Below are 17,861 nucleotides of genomic sequence, written 5' to 3'. Positions count from 1 at the left end.
CGTCAGGCTGGCCGCCCTGGCAGGGGCAGGGAGCATCAGCCAGCAGGCTGCAGGGCCGTCCCCCCAGAGCAGTGGGGGGACCCCGGCACGTGGGGGTCTCCAGAACAGAGACCTGGTGACAGACCAGGCTGAGATCACTAGCCCCCTGCCACACAGCGTTAGCGCCCAGGGCACCCTGGTGCGGTGACTGGGGGCGGGAGCCGGACCCCTGGGAGATAATCCCCAGCTCCAAGAACAGCCGTGCAAAGCCGAGGGGCACAAACCCAACAGAGCCGAGACCCTGCCAGGCTCAGCCCAGGGGCCAGCGAGCAACCGGCCCAGGCCCATGGTCTCCAGAGCGGATCTCAAGGGCCGGGTCACCAGAAAGGGGCTGTCGGGTGCAGGCGTGCCCGGGGCAATGCAAGGCGGGGCGGGAGGGGGGCAGACACCAGGCTGGGCTGCAGGAGGGAGAAGAGGCAGGTGTCACGGAGTATTGGGGAACTCAGGGCCCTGCACCCCCGGCTTCCTGCGATTCACCATGACTCTCAGCCAGCCAGTAAAGCAGAAGGTTTATTTGGATGACAGGAACACAGTCCAAGACAGGTCTTGCAGGCACAGACAACAGGGCCCCCCTCAGTTAGGTCCAGCTTGGGGTCCCAGGGCATCCCAGCCCCCCCCTTTGGGGGGTCAGAGCCATCTCTGCCTCCCAGCCATCTCTCCAGCCTCCTTCCAGCCTGCTTCCAGCACTCTGCCTTCAGCGACCCCTCCCACAGCCTTTGTTCAGTTTCCCGGGCCCCGGAGTCATCTGACCTCCAACCCCCTCCTGGGTTCTCATGTTACAAGCTCAGGTATGTTCCCTTGGGCCGGCTCCCATCCCCCGATGCAGACCATCCTAGTCACACTCCCCTGTCAGCATTCACACACCCCAGCAAGAACAGTCCCAGTTCGTCACATCTCTCCCCCCTTCGAGACCGAACTGAGCAGGGTCACTTTAGCCAGTGACCCGGGGAAGTTCGAACCTACCCCCGTTCCCATGGATGCCCCCGCATCCCTCCAGTTCCTTGGTGAGACTTACACCAGGCCCCTTCCGTTCCACGCCCCCCCTTAGGTCGGGGGTGCTTGATGGCACTCGCAGTTCGCATGTGGGAAGGTTTATGCGGCCTGTGCCCTTTTCCCACCCCCATACCTCTGGGGTTCCCACTGGGCTGTGGTCTTCTCCCAGCGCTCCAGTCTGGAGGTCTGTGCTTTGGGCTCTCTTGGTTTAGAGCCGCCCTTTTAACCTTGGCCACCCTCTGGAAAGGATCCTTTATGCTGGGCAAGGGTCCTAAAGCTCTTTTCCCCTTGTCCCAGGCCTTCCTCCCCCTCTGACAGGGGTCACAGGATCCGCAGTACTGTCGGACAGTAACAAAGACCCCAGGCCAGTAAAAGCTCCGTAGCAGCCTCTGCTGGGTACGCCAGGTTCCCTGGTGCCCTGAGAGGGGAATGTCATGGGCCCGGCACAGCAGCTGGCGGCGATACTTCTGGGGTACCACCAGCTGCCTCCTGATCCCCCCTGACTCCATTTTCCCTGGGGGAGCCCATTCTCGGTACAGGAACCCCTTCTCCCACAGGAACCTTTTCCGGCCACCTCGTTCCATGGTCTGTACCGCATTGAGGTCGGCCAGGTCCCTTATCTTCCGCAAGGAGGGGTCTCTCTGTAACTCGGCCTGGAACTCAGCAGCTGGGACAGGGATGGCCACCTGCTCTTTCTCGCCCGCTGGGTCCGAAGCTGCAGCCTCCCTGAGCCGCGTCCCTGGGCGTTCCCTCCCCACCAGGTTAGGGTCCTGCGCCTCAGGCAAGGCACCCCCCCCAAGGCCAGGGCGCAGGGCCCCTCGCCGGCTCTGACTGCGGGTCACAACCAGTGCCTTTTGGGGGTTGCTTGGCCAGTTCTCCAGGTCCCCCCCCATCAATACCTCAGTGGGCAGATACGGGTGTACCCCCACATCCTTGGGGCCCTCCTTGGCCCCCCACTTCAGGTGTACCCTTGCCACGGGCACTTTGACTGGTGTTCCGCCCACCCCCGTCAGGGTCAGGTAGGAGTTGGGCACCACCTGATCTGGGGCCACCACCTCGGGCCGGGCCAGCGTCACCTCTGCGCCCGTATCCCAGTATCCATTGACCTTCCTCCCATCCACCTCCAGGGGAACAAGGTACTCTCTCCGGAGGGACAGCCCCGCGCCCACCGTATAAACCAAAAACCCTGAGTCTGGGGCATCCAGCCCCCTAGAGGAGCTGGCCTGGGGCCCTTCTCTCTCTTGAGCAGTTGATAAGCTGCCAGCCCCTCTTGCGTGAGAAGCCTGCCCCTCGTCCGTCTGGGCCTCTACCAAGTTAACCCTATGCGGGTTCGGTCTGCTCAGTCTGTCCTTGAGCTTGGGGCACTGGGCCCGAACGTGGCCTCTTCGGCCGCAGTAATAGCAGCTCATGTCCTGTGGGTCCCCTCGAGCCGGTCGGTTGTCCCTGACGCTGGGCATTCCCCGTGGGAGGGGATTCCCCATATTCCCTCTTTGGGAGGTCCCAGGGTGACTCTCTCTCTGCATCACGGCGGGCCTGTTCCTTTGGGGCTCCTCCCTGCCACCCCCTGACCGGCTCTTTACAAACTCATCAGCCAGCTGCCCGGCGTGTCGCGGGTTCTCTGGCTTTCTGTCCACCAACCACAGCCTCAGGTCGGATGGGCACCGCTCATACAGTTGCTCCAGTACCAGCAGTTTAATCAGGTCCTCCTTCGTCTGGGCCCCACCAGCCCACTTGCTGGCGTATCTTTCCATGCGGACGGCTAGTTGCAGATATGAGATCTCAGGGGTCTTATCTTGACTCCGGAACCTTCCCCGGTACATCTCAGGAGTCAGCCCAAACTCACGTAGCAGGGCCTTTTTGAATAGTTCGTAGTCCCCTTTCTCTGCCTCTCCCAGTTGGCGGTACAATGCCACGGATTTGGGGTCCAGTAAGGGGGTAAGGACCCGGAGTCTGTCCGCGGGATCAACCCGGTGCAGCTCGCAGGCCGTCTCAAAGGCCTCCAGGAAGTCATCCATGTCCTCCCCCTCCTTGTATGGGGCCATGATGCACTTATCAAAGCTCCGTGCAGTCCTGGGTCCCCCCTCACTCACCGCAGCCGGGGGTTCGCTGCCCCTCAGTCTCGCCAGTTCCAGTTCATGCTGTCTTTGTCTCTCATTCTCCTGTCTCTGTCTCTCTTCATGCTGACGCTGTCTCTCTTTCTCCTCCCGTTCATGCTGACGCTGTCTCTCTTCATGCTGTCTCTGCTGTTCACGATCCTCCAGCTCCCTCAGTTTTAGCTCTTTCTCCCATTCCAGCCAATTCCGCTCCCCGGATGCCGAACGTCGCCGGGAGGCTCCTCTGCCGGCCGGCGGGCTTCGCCGGGGGGACCCCCTGCTGGCCGGGGGGATCACGGCGCCTTCGGTATTTGCTGGGCTCCTCCCCACCCTTCCCCTAGGCATAGGAAGGAGGGGTCTCGGGAAGCCCTCAGCAGCCGGCTGACCACTCCCAGCTGGGACAGACACTGGTGCCTGCGCTGCATTTGCCAGGCTGCTTCCCTGAGACACAGGGATCAGTTCATTCGCGCGATCTTCCGCCTCCAGCTGGGCGATGAGCTGTTCTTTGGTGAGCCTCCCAATGCGCAGCCGCCTCTGCTTGCACAGCTCCACCAGGTCGCTCTTAAGCCGCTTGGCATACATCTTCCTGCTGGCCACTCACCGGCCTGTGTGCTCACAGCTCCCCACAGTTCGCAGGGGGCCCCCTAGTGTGCCAGCCCTTCTCGAGGTCACCACCTCTCTGCCAGGGTCGAGCTGCAGACTCCTCCGCCCCTGGGACCACTCGCTGTGATCCCACGGGGGACCCTGTTACTGCAAAAGTCCTTCTCGCTGGTCACACACTCCCAGGGGTAATAACCGTCTCTCTCCCACTCTTCAGCAGGCCTGGTCCCCGTCAATCCCCCTTCGTTTTACTGCTCCCCAGTCACTTACTGCAGGAAGCGCCGTCCACGGGGTGCAGTAGATCCCACCGCTGCCACCAGTTGTCACGGAGTATTGGGGAACTCAGGGCCCTGCACCCCCGGCTTCCTGCGATTCACCATGACTCTCAGCCAGCCAGTAAAGCAGAAGGTTTATTTGGATGACAGGAACACAGTCCAAGACAGGTCTTGCAGGCACAGACAACAGGGCCCCCCTCAGTTAGGTCCAGCTTGGGGTCCCAGGGCATCCCAGCCCCCCCCTTTGGGGGGTCAGAGCCATCTCTGCCTCCCAGCCATCTCTCCAGCCTCCTTCCAGCCTGCTTCCAGCACTCTGCCTTCAGCGACCCCTCCCACAGCCTTTGTTCAGTTTCCCGGGCCCCGGAGTCATCTGACCTCCAACCCCCTCCTGGGTTCTCATGTTACAAGCTCAGGTATGTTCCCTTGGGCCGGCTCCCATCCCCCGATGCAGACCATCCTAGTCACACTCCCCTGTCAGCATTCACACACCCCAGCAAGAACAGTCCCAGTTCGTCACAGCAGGTTAACATAAGGCTTTTCTGCTGCACTGTACGTGACTGTCCCCTCAGCAGGGAACCAGGGCACAGGCACCCAGAGACCCAGCATCCTCCAGAGACACCCAGCAGCCCCCTCCCCGTCAGTGTGCCAAGTCCGGGTACTGCTCTCCAGTCTCGCCTGTCTGCTCCCCCATCCCACCCCCAAGCTGGGTGAACCGAGGCCGGACGGCCGCGTCTCTGACCTCAGCTTGTCACGGACCGAGTCACCAGGCCCCTCCTCGGACGGGGCCTCGCGCCGACCAGCCCCTGCCCAGCTCTGGCTTTGGCCTTCCTGGCTCCACGCGCCCCCGGATGCCCCAGAGGGCCCAGCTTACCCTGCTCCTTGCCAGTGCCGGCCAGCGTCACGGCGCTTCTGCTGCGGGCCAGGAAGGAGAGGGTGGGCGTCATGAGCCGGTCCACGATGCTGCTCTCCCAGGGGCTCAGCTGCAAGCTCCGGTCTGGAAAAGAAAGAGTTTGGGGGAGGGGGACCTTAGCACCGCTCTGGTCCCAGCTGCGCCCCAGCCCTCAGGCCCTGGGTTCATGCTGGCACCAGCTGGCTAAACACCTGTCCCTTCCCCACCGTCTCCATTCCCGGGTCTCCGCACTGCCACCCCGTTCAGAGCCTCAGTGACACCCCAAGCCCACCGAGAGCTCCCCAAGTTCGGGCGGGCTAGGTCAGGGCCCTGGTGCCCCCGGACGCCTGCCAGTGCCCACCGGTAGCAGTCCCACCTGCAAGGCCTTTGGAGCGGCTCAGCTGGGCCGGGCCGGGCCCTTCCCTAGGGCTGCTCTCCCCCAGGCCAGCCTGTGGGCCCTGCTTCAGCCACTCTCCCGGTGGGCACCCCACAGGGCCCACGTGGCATAGGAAGGGAGGGGGAGCCCGGCGGGCCTGCAGTTCCTGATCCAACGGGGTGCAGGGGGAACGGCTGCCAGCTTGGGAGAGGAGCCTCCAGGCCCTGCCTGTCCACTGCAGAGCCGCCCTCTGGCGCAGTCCCGTCTCCTGCTGCACTGGGTCCCACTCTGCTGCTGCCCAGGCTGCCGCTTGCCAGCACCTTCCCCAGCCTGGTGGGCGCCTCGGGGAAGCCAGTGAAATGGGGGACAGATGGGCAGGGACAGACAGATGTACACAGTAAGAGGAGACCGGCTGGCAACAGTGCCACAGGATGACAACGGGATAGGCACTGCCCATGCCAGCTCCCCAGAGGTGGGCAGGACATTCATCCCCAAGGCCTCTGCATGCCGTGGTGGCGCTGGCTCTGGGCCCAGACCCACGGCTTGCATCACCCCGGCCGTGGGGCAGTGGGCACTGGCTTTGGCGTCCCCATGGACCCTGGGCCCAGCTCAGCCCCCAGACGGCGAACACCTGCTCAGCCACGCAGGCCGACGCTCCAAGTGTGACGGCTCCGCAGGGCTGGCACCGCAGCTCCAGGACCATGTGATGCCCTTGGCAGCCTCCCCCCGCCCATCCCCGTCCTGGGATCCATCTGTCCCTTCACTACAACCCCCACCCCCCAAACAGCCTCAGCCACAGGCCAGCGCCCCTCCGAGGAATCCCTCTCACAGGGCTGGAGCAAACACCCTCCAGGCCAGGGTGGGTGAATCGGGGACACGAGTGACAATGGGGGGCACCAGACAAGGACCCCCAACCCCGAATTCTCTATAATAAATAATATATGGAGATATACCTATCTCCTAGAACTGGAAGGGACCTTGAAAGGTCATCGAGTCCAGACCCCTGCCTTCACTAGCAGGACCAAGTACTGATTTTTGCCCCAGATCCCTAAGTGGCCCCCTCAAGGATTGAACTCACAACTCTGGGTTTAGCAGGCCAATGCTCAAACCACTGAGCTATCCCTCCCCCCTGCTCCTTCCCCTGGCACCAGGCCTGGCTAACACAGCCCCACAGCTCCTGGGGGTCAGGCCCTGGGCTCAGACGGTGACACTCCTGGAAACAGCAAGTCCTGAACTCGGGTCAGCTGCACCTCTGTCCCACTGAGCCCCGAGACCCATGTGCCCTGGGGCTGCAGCACCTGCCGCTTGGGCCCTGACCCACAGGCCTGGAGGGCGGCTCAGCCCCTGGCAGAGCTCTGCAGCTGACCCCCTGGCAGAGCCAGTTCCCCTCAGCCCCCGTGGGCAGCTGAGCCAGGTCCACACAGCCCTGCCCCTGCCAGTCACCGCCCCCATCAGCTGCTCAGGTTATTTATACCTCAGCGGGATGGAGGGCTGCAAACTCCCATCACTAGGCAACCAGCAAACAGAACAGCAGCTCGGGGGTTATAAATAGCCTCTGGCTCGGTGAGCCGCGGTGCAGGGCTGGGCACCGGGCAAGCTCCTTGCAGAGCTAGGCGGCCCGTGCAGGCAGCCAACCTTGTTCCCGGCGAGCCGCCCGGCCCAGGAGCCCATATGGAGGGGCACGGCGCATACAGACTCCTGCTCCGCCCGCCAGGCCCCCATGGCCCATGCTGCAAGGGCAGAGGCGGAGCCGAACCAAGAGCTAGCCCCTCCCCCTGAGCACTGCGGTGGGGACGGGCCGGCCCTAGGCCAGCGGTCCGGGGGGCGCCATCCCCCAGCAACCCCCCTGCCCGGCCCCATAGCCGATGGAGCCCAAGCAGCTGGCAGCCCACCTGTGACCCCACGCTCTGAGTACAGCAGCGCCATCCCTATCCCCTCCCCCCGGATCACACATGCATGTAACCCCATGCGCCCCATACGCCAGTCACACTAACAGAGCATCATCAGCACCCTGACAGCTCACCCCCAGCCCGAGGGGCAGCAAGGACCCCAGTGTGTCTGGCACCAGTCCCTCTGGTGCTGAATTCACCGGCCCTGCGCAGCTTTCCCCCGGCTCCCTTGGGTGAGAGCTGCCGAGGGTGGGGGGCGGTGCCCGAATGGCCTCAGCTCCCACCGAATATGGGGGGGTTCCCCAGAGAACCGGCTGGTTCCCCACGGGAGACCTGGGTCCCAGAGCCCTCAGTCACCGGCAGAGCGGCATCCGCAGAGCGCCACGCTGGCAGGCCAGGCGAGGGCGCTTCGCCCAGCAAGTGAGGAGATGCCTGCGGGCTCCTGGCTCTCCCTGCAAGAGAAAACAGCAAACGGCTTCTCCCCTCTCCACGGGCGGCACATCGCGAGGGCAGGGACTGGGGGGGATGGGCACTCCCTGGCACTCAAGGGGGCATCTCCCTAGTGCTGGGCTGGAACTGGGGTCAGCTCCCTCAGCTGCTTCTCCCCACTGGCCCCATGCACTGGTGGGAAAGGCAGAGGTCTCTTACTTCTACTGGGAGAGTTCCAGAGAGTGGCGGAGGATTTGGAGAGCCGCTTGTTGATTATAGAGTCCACGTGTTTGGGGAGGTTAACAGCGGACACTGAGCACCGGCTCGCACCTAAAGGAGGGAAAAGACACAAGGGCATTACGGTCACGGCGGCTGGAAGCCGGGGGAACCTCGCATGCAGGCATGCAGCATCGTGTGCCCCTCGAGTGGCAGGACGGAGCTCCCATCGGCGGGATGTGGGCACTGGGGCGGCGGCCGGGGCTCCGGGAGGAGGTCTGCCCCCAGCACAGGACTGCAGGGTGGAGGGGCAGCAGCAGAGCAGCCCAGCCCAGCGCAGACAGAGCCCTGGGCCCAGGGAGCGGCACGCAGGAGGCACAGGGACAGCTGCTGGGATCCACTGAGAGCTGGCACCTGCTGGAACATCCATCGGGGGTGCTGGACCCTCTGCCCAAGGGAAGCACCCGTTGGAGGGAGCGATGAACAGCACCAGGGCCCCGTGGCACTCTGGCTTCCCGGGGCAGGAGGCTCGGCTTGGCCCGGCCCGTCAGTGGTTCTGCTCATCAGGCAGGGATCTCCTCTTTGGGCCGACGCACCTGGGCCCCGTACAGCTGGGCCTCATGAGAAGCCAGGTCTGTGTCTGGCCCTGGAGGCTGCTGGGAGCAGGGGCGGTGCTGGGGGGGGCTCAGAAGTCGCTGGCTAAGGACCCCAGCTGGGGCTCAAAGGGCAGTTCGCCTCTTCTGAATCCCAGCCCATTGGGGCAGCGTCTCCAGTGCACAGAGGGAGAGCAGCGGAGTTTGGTTGGAGAGGAGGCTGGGGGGCTGCGAATGGGGGTGGGCCGCAGGCACTAGACAGGCTCCCCCCAGACATACACACTGAACCCAGCTCCCCGACTCCGCCGGCGCCCCTCGATCCTGTCCTGCTCCAGTTCCGGCCCTCTCACAGCTGTGCATCACTGCTCTGGCGCAGTGGGAGTTTGCATCCGAATGCCAGGGCCTGGGGGCTAACCCCCGTCTCAGACATGGGCCAGGGCAGGCTCAGTCCACCCGAGGGGCTGCCCCACGGTGGAACTGCCCCCTCCCTTTTGGCTCACTGCAGCTTGCCCTGGTTGGGGTGCAGCCCTCCCTGGGCGGCTGGTGCAGGGGAGGGGGAGCAGCTCGGCCACTGCCAGGAGGCCCAGCCAGGGACCGGCCATGGGAGGGCTGGGAGCAGAGTCCCTGGGAAGGTTTCGTCCCACAGTGCTCCAGGCAGCCCCACGCCTTGGAGGTGGGAGCTGGGGTGTTCTCTGCTCTGAGCCAGCACTGCTGAGTGGCACAGGCTGGCAACCAGAGCGGAGCCCTGAGGCAGGGACATGGCACTCCGGCCGGGGCTCCAGGGCTGTCACACATCTTCTCCCGGTGGGGCAGGTCTGGGCGCCCTTGGCCCAGACGCCAGGCGAGCCCGAGGGAGCATCCTGACGCCCCACGGAGACCCCTGCAGCAGGGCGGGGTGTCAGACAGGGCCGGGGGGCGGGGATCTGCTGGTCAGTTCATTGCGCAGGAAAGAGCCATTTACCAAAAAAATTAAGAGCAAAAAGGGGGTTTCCTCCCAAACTGCCCAGGAGTGGAATCTGCAAAAGCAGCTGCTGATGGGCGGAGCTGGCCCGAGATGCCCAAGGAGCCGCCCCATTGCGAGCTGCCCAGCCTCTGGGAGAAGCAGATCTGGGGCACCCCATGCTGGGCTCCCCAGAACCAGAGGGCGGCGAGTCAGAGCGACAGGCGCCCCCAACTGGCTGGGGTGCTCCAGGCTGTTCAAGCACCTGTCAGAATTTGGGGCAGGGCCGGAGCTGGGCCCAACTCTCCCAGGTCAGGACCCTGCCTGTGAACTCAGCTCCATCGACGGCTCCCAGCAGAAACAAACCAAACTCAGCCATTCCCTCCAAGTTCCCCCACAAACGGCACTTGGACTCAGCCAGTGCGCACCCCCACATCTCTGCCTCTCCAGCACCTCGGCCTGCGCCCCTTACAGCCAGCCTCTAGCTGCTCTGGCTGCTAAGAGAACCCCAGAAATGTGGCCTGCGTGTAAATGAGGCAGAGACATTTACTTGAGTCTGCAGAGAGCCTGCACCCACAGCTCGGCAAGGAGAACCACCCCATTCGCTCAGCGGCCCAGCCACGATCACGTCAATGCCAGCACTGTTCACTATTTCACGCCGCACGTGTGGAAGAGCAGAGAGGGCTGTGGGGGTGCGTCCCTGATCTGCACAGCTCACGGGGAGCAACGCTGCATTTTGGTGTCACAGGTGGGCGGCTTGGGGAGCTGCCGCCACAGGTTTCTTTCTCCTCAGTCAAAGCGGAGCTGAGCCCAGCAGAGCCCCACCGACCCGGAGAGGTGACCTCACAGGGCGGAGCTTGTTTGTGGGCAGAGCGTCCCCCATTCGGGCCCTGCTCAAACCCGTCCGTTGGGGGAGGCGGCGCGAACCCTGGGCAGTGCCAGTCCCAGCTGAGTGCCCAGGAACGGGTGAAGCCGCAGTAAAGGGGTCAAATGATTCGGAGGCCCGTCCCTCCTGGCCGCGAGGGGCTCCCCAGAAGGCGGAGCGAACGCGATGGATGGCGCTCTGTGCAGTGCCGAGCCGGCTGCAGCCCCAGCTCAGCACACGCAGACCAGACGTCAATTGGACTGTGCCACGTCTCCACCCGGGGACGGGGTAACGGCAGCACGGGCCCCCGGAACGTTGTGCCATGTCCACACATGCTCACTCATGCCACATTCCCAGAGAGACGGAGGACGACACGGCAGCGACACAGCTCCGTATTCACAACAACCAGCCGACGTGACTCCCGTTCCTGCAGGCCGCCCAGGAACGGCCGGGCAAGGGCACGGCTTTGGAGACGGGGAGCGAGCAGGCGGCAACACCCCTGCCGGCGGACAGGACACCAGCCACTGAACTCTGCTGGGCAATGCGGACACGGAGCGCCCACACACAGGGCGAGGGCACCGAGAGCAATACCCCGGTGCAGAGAGAGGGGCCCCAACGGGCTCAGGGTACCCTGCTGGTGCTGCTGCGCAGAGGGCAGCTGCTCAGGGGCAAGGAGGTTCTGATGGATCCCCCCAGCCCTGCCCCTACCTGGACACTGCAAACCTGCCCAGCCCCTCCCTCGGCCATTCCCAGCAGCAGCGTGGAGGCAGGCTGTGGTGGGTGAACCCTGCAGAGCATGGCCCGCTGCCGAGAGCCTGGGGCCCCACCTGGGCAGGGGAGATTTCCGAGGATTCCACATCCCCCCCTTCATTTTCTCACGCCAACAGAGAGCCCAGGCAGCTTGTGCCCAGCCATGAGTGTGCCTGAGCCCCCGACTCACCATTCTTGTGCCGGGGGGAGCTCTGGTGCAGCGCGCCAGCCCACGACCACCTCTGCTGCCGGATCTCGGCCCAGGTCTTCTTGGCTGACCTCTGGATGGCGGCTTCGTAGCGCTCCTGCGACGAGGAGAGGAGGTGGTGAGGGGCGGGACCAGGCAGAGGGAGCAGGCGCAGAACAGCCTGCAGCTGCATCCCAGCATCGGGGCCCAGCCTGAGGGGTCAGGGTTAGGGACTGGGGCGAGGGGCTGGCTCTGAAACTAGTACCTGGGGAGGAGAAGGAGCCGTGATGTGGGCTCCAGAGCGAGCCAGGACAAGCACCTGTCGCCAGCCGCACCCAGCACTGCCAGGGCATGTGGAGGGAGCTGCAGGAGGGAGGAGCTGGGGGGCGATTGCATGCTGGGGGGTGCAGGGGCACAGGGCAGGCGGGGGCTGGGGTGACTCTTCTAAGGGCTGGAGAGTTTGGGGTGGTTTTTCCATCCCGTTTTGTGCCCGGAGATCTCATACCCAGGGGCATTTATGCCAACCAGAGGCTGTCCCTGCCCTGCCCATCCCCGCGCCCACCTTGTTCTTCTCCAGCTTCTGCCTCTGGCGCTCCTCCAGGATGGCCCGACGCTTCTCTGCCTTCAGCCTCTGCTCCTCCAGCCGCTTCCTGCGATCCTCCAGCTGCCTCTCCCGCAGCACCTTGGCCTTCTCCTCCTTCTCCAGCCACAGCGCTCGCTTGGTGGCTGCCGAGAGAGAGCTCGGCTGTGAGGGGATGGAGCCCACAGCGCCCAGCCCCCAGCGAGCTGCACCACAGGGGCAGGTTGGGCTGGGTTCCTGCCCAGGGCCATGGCTAGGGCGGCTGGGCTCATTCTGCAGTGCCCCACCCCGGCCCTTCCACTTAACAGTCATGACAATGCAGGGCCTCTAGAAACAGCCCCCTCCCTTCCCCCCGCCGCGTTCGTCTGAAACCTGGTCCGAACAAACGAAGCCGCTGACAGGCCCCGGCGCCTGGCCCAGCACCTCAGCCTCTGCCAGACCATGCAGCCAGGGCCCCCGGAGCCAGCTGCCCTGGGAAGACTCGGAGCCCCTGGGGCCAAAGACCTGTGTTTCTATAAAGCACATGGTGCCGGGCAGTGCCCATACGCTGAACCACAGCCCTTTCCATCCTGGGCCTCTCTGCTCCTGGGGCCAGGCAGTGCCAAGCGCGATGGGGACCCCATCTAAGCTGGCCCCCTTTCACTGCCCAAGACAGATACAGCGAGGGAGGGCAGCCTGGCCAAGCTCCCATGCCCAGGAGGCAGCCCCCCGCACAGCACTGCTGGCCATAGGGATGATGGGCTTTTCCCCCTCTCTGGACACTGGCCAGACAGCAGCGGGTGGAGCAGTGGCCACTCTGGCCCGGCAGGGCACGGGGCACTGCCCGAGGATGGGTGGGAAGCCCTGGGACAGCACCTCTGACTGTCTGCTCACTTAGATCCCCCCAGGGACTGCTGGAGCAGAGGCTCTGGAGAGGCCCAGAGTTGGGCACAGTGGGGCTGTGGAGCTGCTGGGGTGAGGTGGCCAGAGATGCTGGGCTCTGCCGAGCTCCCTGCAGGCAGAAGCCCAAGGCAGGGGTCGGAGCCACAGGTGTTGGAGGAGGATTTGGGGCAGAGGCATCCGCAGCAACGGCTGGGCCCGGAGGGGAGGAGCCTGGGGCCAGGACAAAGGGGAGTGGAGAAGCCGGCCTGAAAAGCACATTCAGGGAAACAATGGGGGAATGAGGGTGGAAATAGTTGGGAGACAAGGAGGCTGCTGTGTGGGGACGCGGAGGGGGCCCTGCAGCGCGACTGCCGGGAGCTGCGAGAGCACGAGGCTCCGGCTCGCTCAGGGCTCCTGGAGCAGCGGGGGCGCCGTGTTTCACCGGGATCCCAGCGCCCGGGGCTAATCCTGCGACTCCCAATGAACCCGCAAAGCTCCTCTAACCGGGTTTGTCTTTCTCCCGCTTTCCCCTTTGAGAACCGAATCCAGGCCAAGTCCCTGGTGCCCACGGCGCCCTCTCCACGCTCCCATGTGCCCATTGCCCACCAGAGCCCACCCAGAGCCCAGGGCACCTGCACACACAGCCCTGTCCCCCAGCTCCCTTCCGCAAGGGGCCTGGCCTGGGGCTCACGCCAGCCTCTCTGGCTCCTCACCCAGGTACTTGGCCCGCTCCTCCCTCCGCTCCTTCGCCTGCCTCTGCCTCGCTTCGGCTTTCTGGGCACCTGCGGGGGAAAGGAGAGAAAATCTACTCAGCACAGGGCTTGCAGCCCCACCCTGCCCCCAGCCCGCCGGCCAGGGGAGGCTTGGGACATCTGCTGGGCAGGGGGGAGGCGCCAACGTGTGATCCATGAGGGCCAACGTGTGGCCTGGGCCAAGAGCCGCCCAGGGAACCAGACCATGGCATGAGAGCACAGGCAGCTGCTCGGTGCCGTGACGGGCGCAGCCCCCCCGCTCATCCCTGCAGAGGGGCGCTCCGGGACCACACACCCGCCCCGGGCCCCCGCTGGCCTATGCAGTCCCTGCAGAGCCTGGTCCAGCACTCACAGCCAGCTGCAGGGATCAACGCACCAGCTCCCGTGAGCTCCACTCGGGTCGTCCCAGCCCTGCTGTTCTGGGCCTGTCGTCCCCTCTGGCCAGGGCTATGGGGGCAGGACAGGAGGTACCCAAGGCCCCGTGCAGCACTGCCCCAGGGACGCACGCACCTTGCTTGGGCCTGGGGCTGGTGGCCGCTGCGGCAGGCGGTGGAGAAGCAGCGGTGGCAGGGGATGGCCCATTGCTCCTGCGGGGTAGCGCTTCTCCTGGGGGGGTGGCTGCAGCTGGGGAAAGCCGGGCATTTCCTGGAGGGCTCTTTGCAAATGTAGGGGTCCCTTCCACAGCAGCTGGAGCAACTACTGGGGCTGGCTGGTCTCCCCGGGGGGGCAGAGCTTCTTCTGGAGGTGGGGGAGCAGCGGCAGGGGCTGGCTGGTCTCGCTGGGGCGGCAAGGCTTCTTCTGGAGGTGGGGGAGCAGGGGCTGGCTGGTCTCGCTGGGGCGGCAGGGCTTCTCCTGGAGGTGGGGGAGCAGCGGCAGGGGCTGGCTGGTCTCGCTGGGGCGGCAGGGCTTCTTCTGGAGGTGGGGGGGCAGCGGCAGGGGCTGGCTGGTCTCCCTGGGGGGGCAGGGCTTCTCCAGGAGGTGTGGGGGCAGTGGCAGGGGCTGGCTGGTCTCCCCGGGGGGGCAGGGCTTCTCCTGGAGGTGTTGGGGCAGTGGCAGGGGCTGGCTGGTCTCCCCGGGGGGGCGGGGCTTCTCCTGTAGGTGTTGGGGCAGTGGCAGGGTCTGGCTGGTCTCGCCGGGGGGGCAGGGCTTCTCCTGTAGGTGTTGGGGCAGTGGCAGGGTCTGGCTGGTCTCGCCGGGGGGGCAGGGCTTCTCCCAGAGGAGTCACTGCAACAGGGGCAGGCGTGGGAGGGGGGGAAGGCTGGTCGCTCTGGGGGGGGATGCACTCTCCCATAGAGGTCGCTGCGGGAGGGGCAGGCCAGTCACTCCTGGGGGGCAGTGTTTCTCCTGTAGACGGGGAGGGGGCTGCAGCAGGAGCTGGCTGGTCACTCTTGGGGACGCTCTGCCCTGGAGGGGTTGCTGCTTTAGCTGAAACACAGAAGCAGAAGAGAACAAGGTCAGTCCTTCCCCAGAGCCCAGGCCAGCCCCACACATGGGCCCCAGGGCAGATCTCCAGCCACATGGGGGCAAGAATCGGGGGAGGTCGGCGTGCCAGAGCCCCACTCTGCCACCCCACCCCAGCGCTCCTGACTGTGGCCTCACTCAGCAGCGACCCCTGCCGGCTGTGTTCTGGGGCCGGGGTGATCTATAGCCAGGCAGGGCCGTGCTGGCTCCACGGGGCCGCCAGCGCTGCCCGTCTGCCCTGGGCCGTAGCGGGAGAGGGGGAGCCAGTCGGCGCCGCCCTCCCCAATGGCCACCGACTATTTTAGCCTCGAAACAGGAACCAAGGACGGGATGTGAGAAGTGACACTGAATGCTGCTTGCTCCAGCCCCAGGGCCTGTGACTTACAGCCTGGCCCCCACTCCCCGCTCCCCCTAGTCCCTCAGCAGCCCCATCCACCTCTGCCAGGCATGCGGCAGCCCCTGGGGGCCCCCATGTGTCTCATACAAGGGCCCCCCACTGCTTGTTCTCTCAGGCCTGGGCAGACGGTTCAGCCCCACTGGAGGAGGCTGGGCTCGGGCGGCTTGGCCAGAGCGGATTTCTGAACAAAACGGCCACATACCAGGCAGGGAGCTGGCTAGAGGGACAGAGTGGGGCGTCTGTGGGGACCCAGTCAGCCCAGCCCCCTGAGAGTGAGCCTGCCGGGCCCACAGGCGAGCCCATGGCAACTCGCGCCCCACCTGGCCTGTCCCCCCGGCACTGTGATGTGTTGCCTGGAGCAGAACCACAGACTATGGGAGACAAAGCCCCAGGTGTCAACTCCCTGCAGGAACAGGGGCAGCCGAGTAGCCAGGGTGTGGGTCGGGCGGGGAGGGGGGTGGCAGGACCCACAGGCCGGACTGGGGGAGGGGGAGATCTGAAGGAAACAAAGGGGACCCATTGCACAGGAACCAGGCGTTTGCTCTCACAGGGCTGGATGGACGGCGTCCCAGCATTGGCAGGACCAGCGGAGACCCAGAGCATGAGGACGGAGGGGACAGGGCGGGGGCTGAAGGAGTGGCTGGGTGGGTGGGACAGGTTCCATCTGGGAGGCCGAGGCCCTGGTGTCCCAGGGAGATGAGAGGGCCAAGCCGGAGGCTCCTTCAGCCAATCCACAGCCATTGGCATTCCCAAGGAGGGGGACGGAGTGACCCCCAGGCCCTGCCTTGCCCCCTTCCGAACACAGCCGTGTCCCCCCATGGAGGGCAGGGCCCCACGGCAGTTAGTCGCCCACATGCCCCACAGCCCCATGCTCCAGGTGCCAGGCACAGCGCGTCCCTCCGGCCAGCTCACACAATGCACAGAGCGCCCATCGGCGAGGGCCTGGCACTGCCCGGCACCGGCCATCAGCCAGCAGGGCACAAAGCCGCCCTGTTTCCTGTGGGAGCAGCTGCCTGCCCTGCTCCCAGGTGGGGGCCGAGGGTCCTGGATCCTTGGCTCAGAGCCAAGCCTGCCCCAAAACAGCACCACTCAGAAGGGAAGGGTTCCTGGGCTGGGGAAGGGGAGGGCCCGGGGCTGGACTGCGCAGCAGGGGGCAGGACCCCCCGCTCGGCCGGCTGGCTGGGGGATGCAGCGCCCCGTCCCTTCCCAGCGCTGGAGTGGGAGCTGCCTTTCCCAGCCCAGGACAGTGCCGTCCCCGCTCCCCCGACGTCATCGCTCCAGCCCGGCTCTGGTCCCGGCAGCAGAGACAGAGCCCGCGGCAAGTGCCTGCACACAACAATTGACTAATGCAGCAAGAATGTCCATGTGAGGCCGACGCATCTCCAGCAACCAACAGCCGCCTCCCCCGCGCGGGGCCACCCAGCGCCTCCCGCACCCCACCCGCTCCCACAGGAAGTGACAGACTGGGCCTGACCGGACGGACGTGTAGGCCTCTCCCAGCCCAGCGGGGGCGAGACAAAGCAGGGAGAAACCCCCCCCCCCCGCCACACACACACACGGTGAGTTGTCAGCAGAGAACGGGGCCGGCTCCTGCCCATGGCTACAGGAGGGCATGCTGGGAGGGCATCCCACAGGCCGTTCGGCAGAGCTGGCAGGCTCAGCTCCGGTTCAGATACAGGCTAGCGGGGGCTGCAGTTCAGGACTGAGGGGCACCGACGTTCCTTTGGGAGCGTGGTACCAAAAGGTGACCCGGAGGGAAGGTGCCATGATGCATTTGCCGCCTGGGGCTCAGGACACTTCCCCCTCCGCAGGAGGCGCCCAGGTCCCTGCCCGCGGACGTCCCCAGAGATGAGCGAGAGGCGTCGGTCCCCTGCGGCTGCAGCGGGGCCTGCGTGCGGGTTTGGAGAGCGTGTCCCCTTGGGAGGGGTTTATTCCAGCCCTGGCGTCGGGGCTGCCCGTGTCCATCACAGGAGCCAGGCAGGGAGAGGGGACGGGAGCAGGGGCTGCTGCATTAGTGTGTCCCTATGGAGCTCCACAGAGGAGTCCGATGGACGGACAGACACGTAGGAAGGGCACGGACAGCGAAGCCAACGCCTGTCCCCACAGACAAGCATCACCTCAGCCTGCCCACTGGGTCCAGGCTGCCCCCCTCAGGCCAAGGGGTCACAGACGCATCATTAGGCGGCACGGCCAACGGGAAAAGTGCCTCCAGACATAGGGCCCTGGGGGAGCGGGCCCACCAGACGCCAATCACCGGGCTGGACCACATGGGTGCTCTCCCCACGCCTGTGCCACGGCGGCATGGCAGCAACATGGCTGGTGGCTGCACGAGGCCCCTTCAGCGCAGGCCCAGGAGAGTGAAGCAGCTGGGCAGTTTGGGGGGGGGAGCCAGGATCCCGCAGCGGATTGGGGGGAGAGGGGCCAGGGGGTCCCTGGTGGGACACGCCCACAGTCCAGGCTGGGGAAGAGCAGGATGGCACTGCCCTCCCAGAGCCATGGCCACTCCTGGGATGGCAAAGACCCCAGAACCCTCCAGGGAAAGGGCCCGACCATGGCTGGTCCCTTCCCCCCACCCCTAACGAGGACCAAGAGCTAACCCGTCCATGCCAAGAGAAGAGGCAAAGCCACCCTCCCCCCCGAGGTGCTGGGCCTAGAGCTCTGCTCTGTGGCTAGGGT

General features: G+C 65.5%; 1 protein-coding gene and 1 long non-coding RNA gene across 6 annotated transcripts in view; one reads left to right on the top strand and one right to left on the bottom strand.

Moving 5' to 3' along the window:
* MAP7D1 (MAP7 domain containing 1) overlaps nt 1–17,861 on the bottom strand; it is a 41,748-nt gene that overhangs the window by 7,141 nt on the left and 16,746 nt on the right. For 3 of the 5 annotated variants that reach the window (XM_065577173.1, XM_065577175.1, XM_065577174.1), the window contains exons 2-7: nt 13,838–14,752; nt 13,289–13,357; nt 11,697–11,860; nt 11,138–11,252; nt 7,803–7,913; nt 4,872–4,994 (exon numbers count right to left, since the gene is read on the bottom strand). In XM_065577173.1, the coding sequence (XP_065433245.1) occupies nt 4,872–4,994; nt 7,803–7,913; nt 11,138–11,252; nt 11,697–11,860; nt 13,289–13,357; nt 13,838–14,752 (1,497 nt within the window). The remainder of the gene's footprint in view (nt 1–4,871; nt 4,995–7,802; nt 7,914–11,137; nt 11,253–11,696; nt 11,861–13,288; nt 13,358–13,837; nt 14,753–17,861) is intronic. The other 2 variants (XM_065577176.1, XM_065577177.1) reach the window with 1 other exon arrangement.
* LOC135977265 (uncharacterized) lies at nt 338–9,350 on the top strand. The gene is made up of 2 exons (XR_010594677.1): nt 338–459; nt 4,523–9,350. It is a non-coding gene; the product is annotated as an uncharacterized LOC135977265 (long non-coding RNA).

The sequence above is a fragment of the Chrysemys picta genome, chromosome 23 (genome assembly GCF_011386835.1).
Source record: "Chrysemys picta bellii isolate R12L10 chromosome 23, ASM1138683v2, whole genome shotgun sequence".
Taxonomy (NCBI): domain Eukaryota; kingdom Metazoa; phylum Chordata; order Testudines; family Emydidae; genus Chrysemys; species Chrysemys picta.
This window is presented reverse-complemented; position numbering and strand designations above follow the sequence as displayed.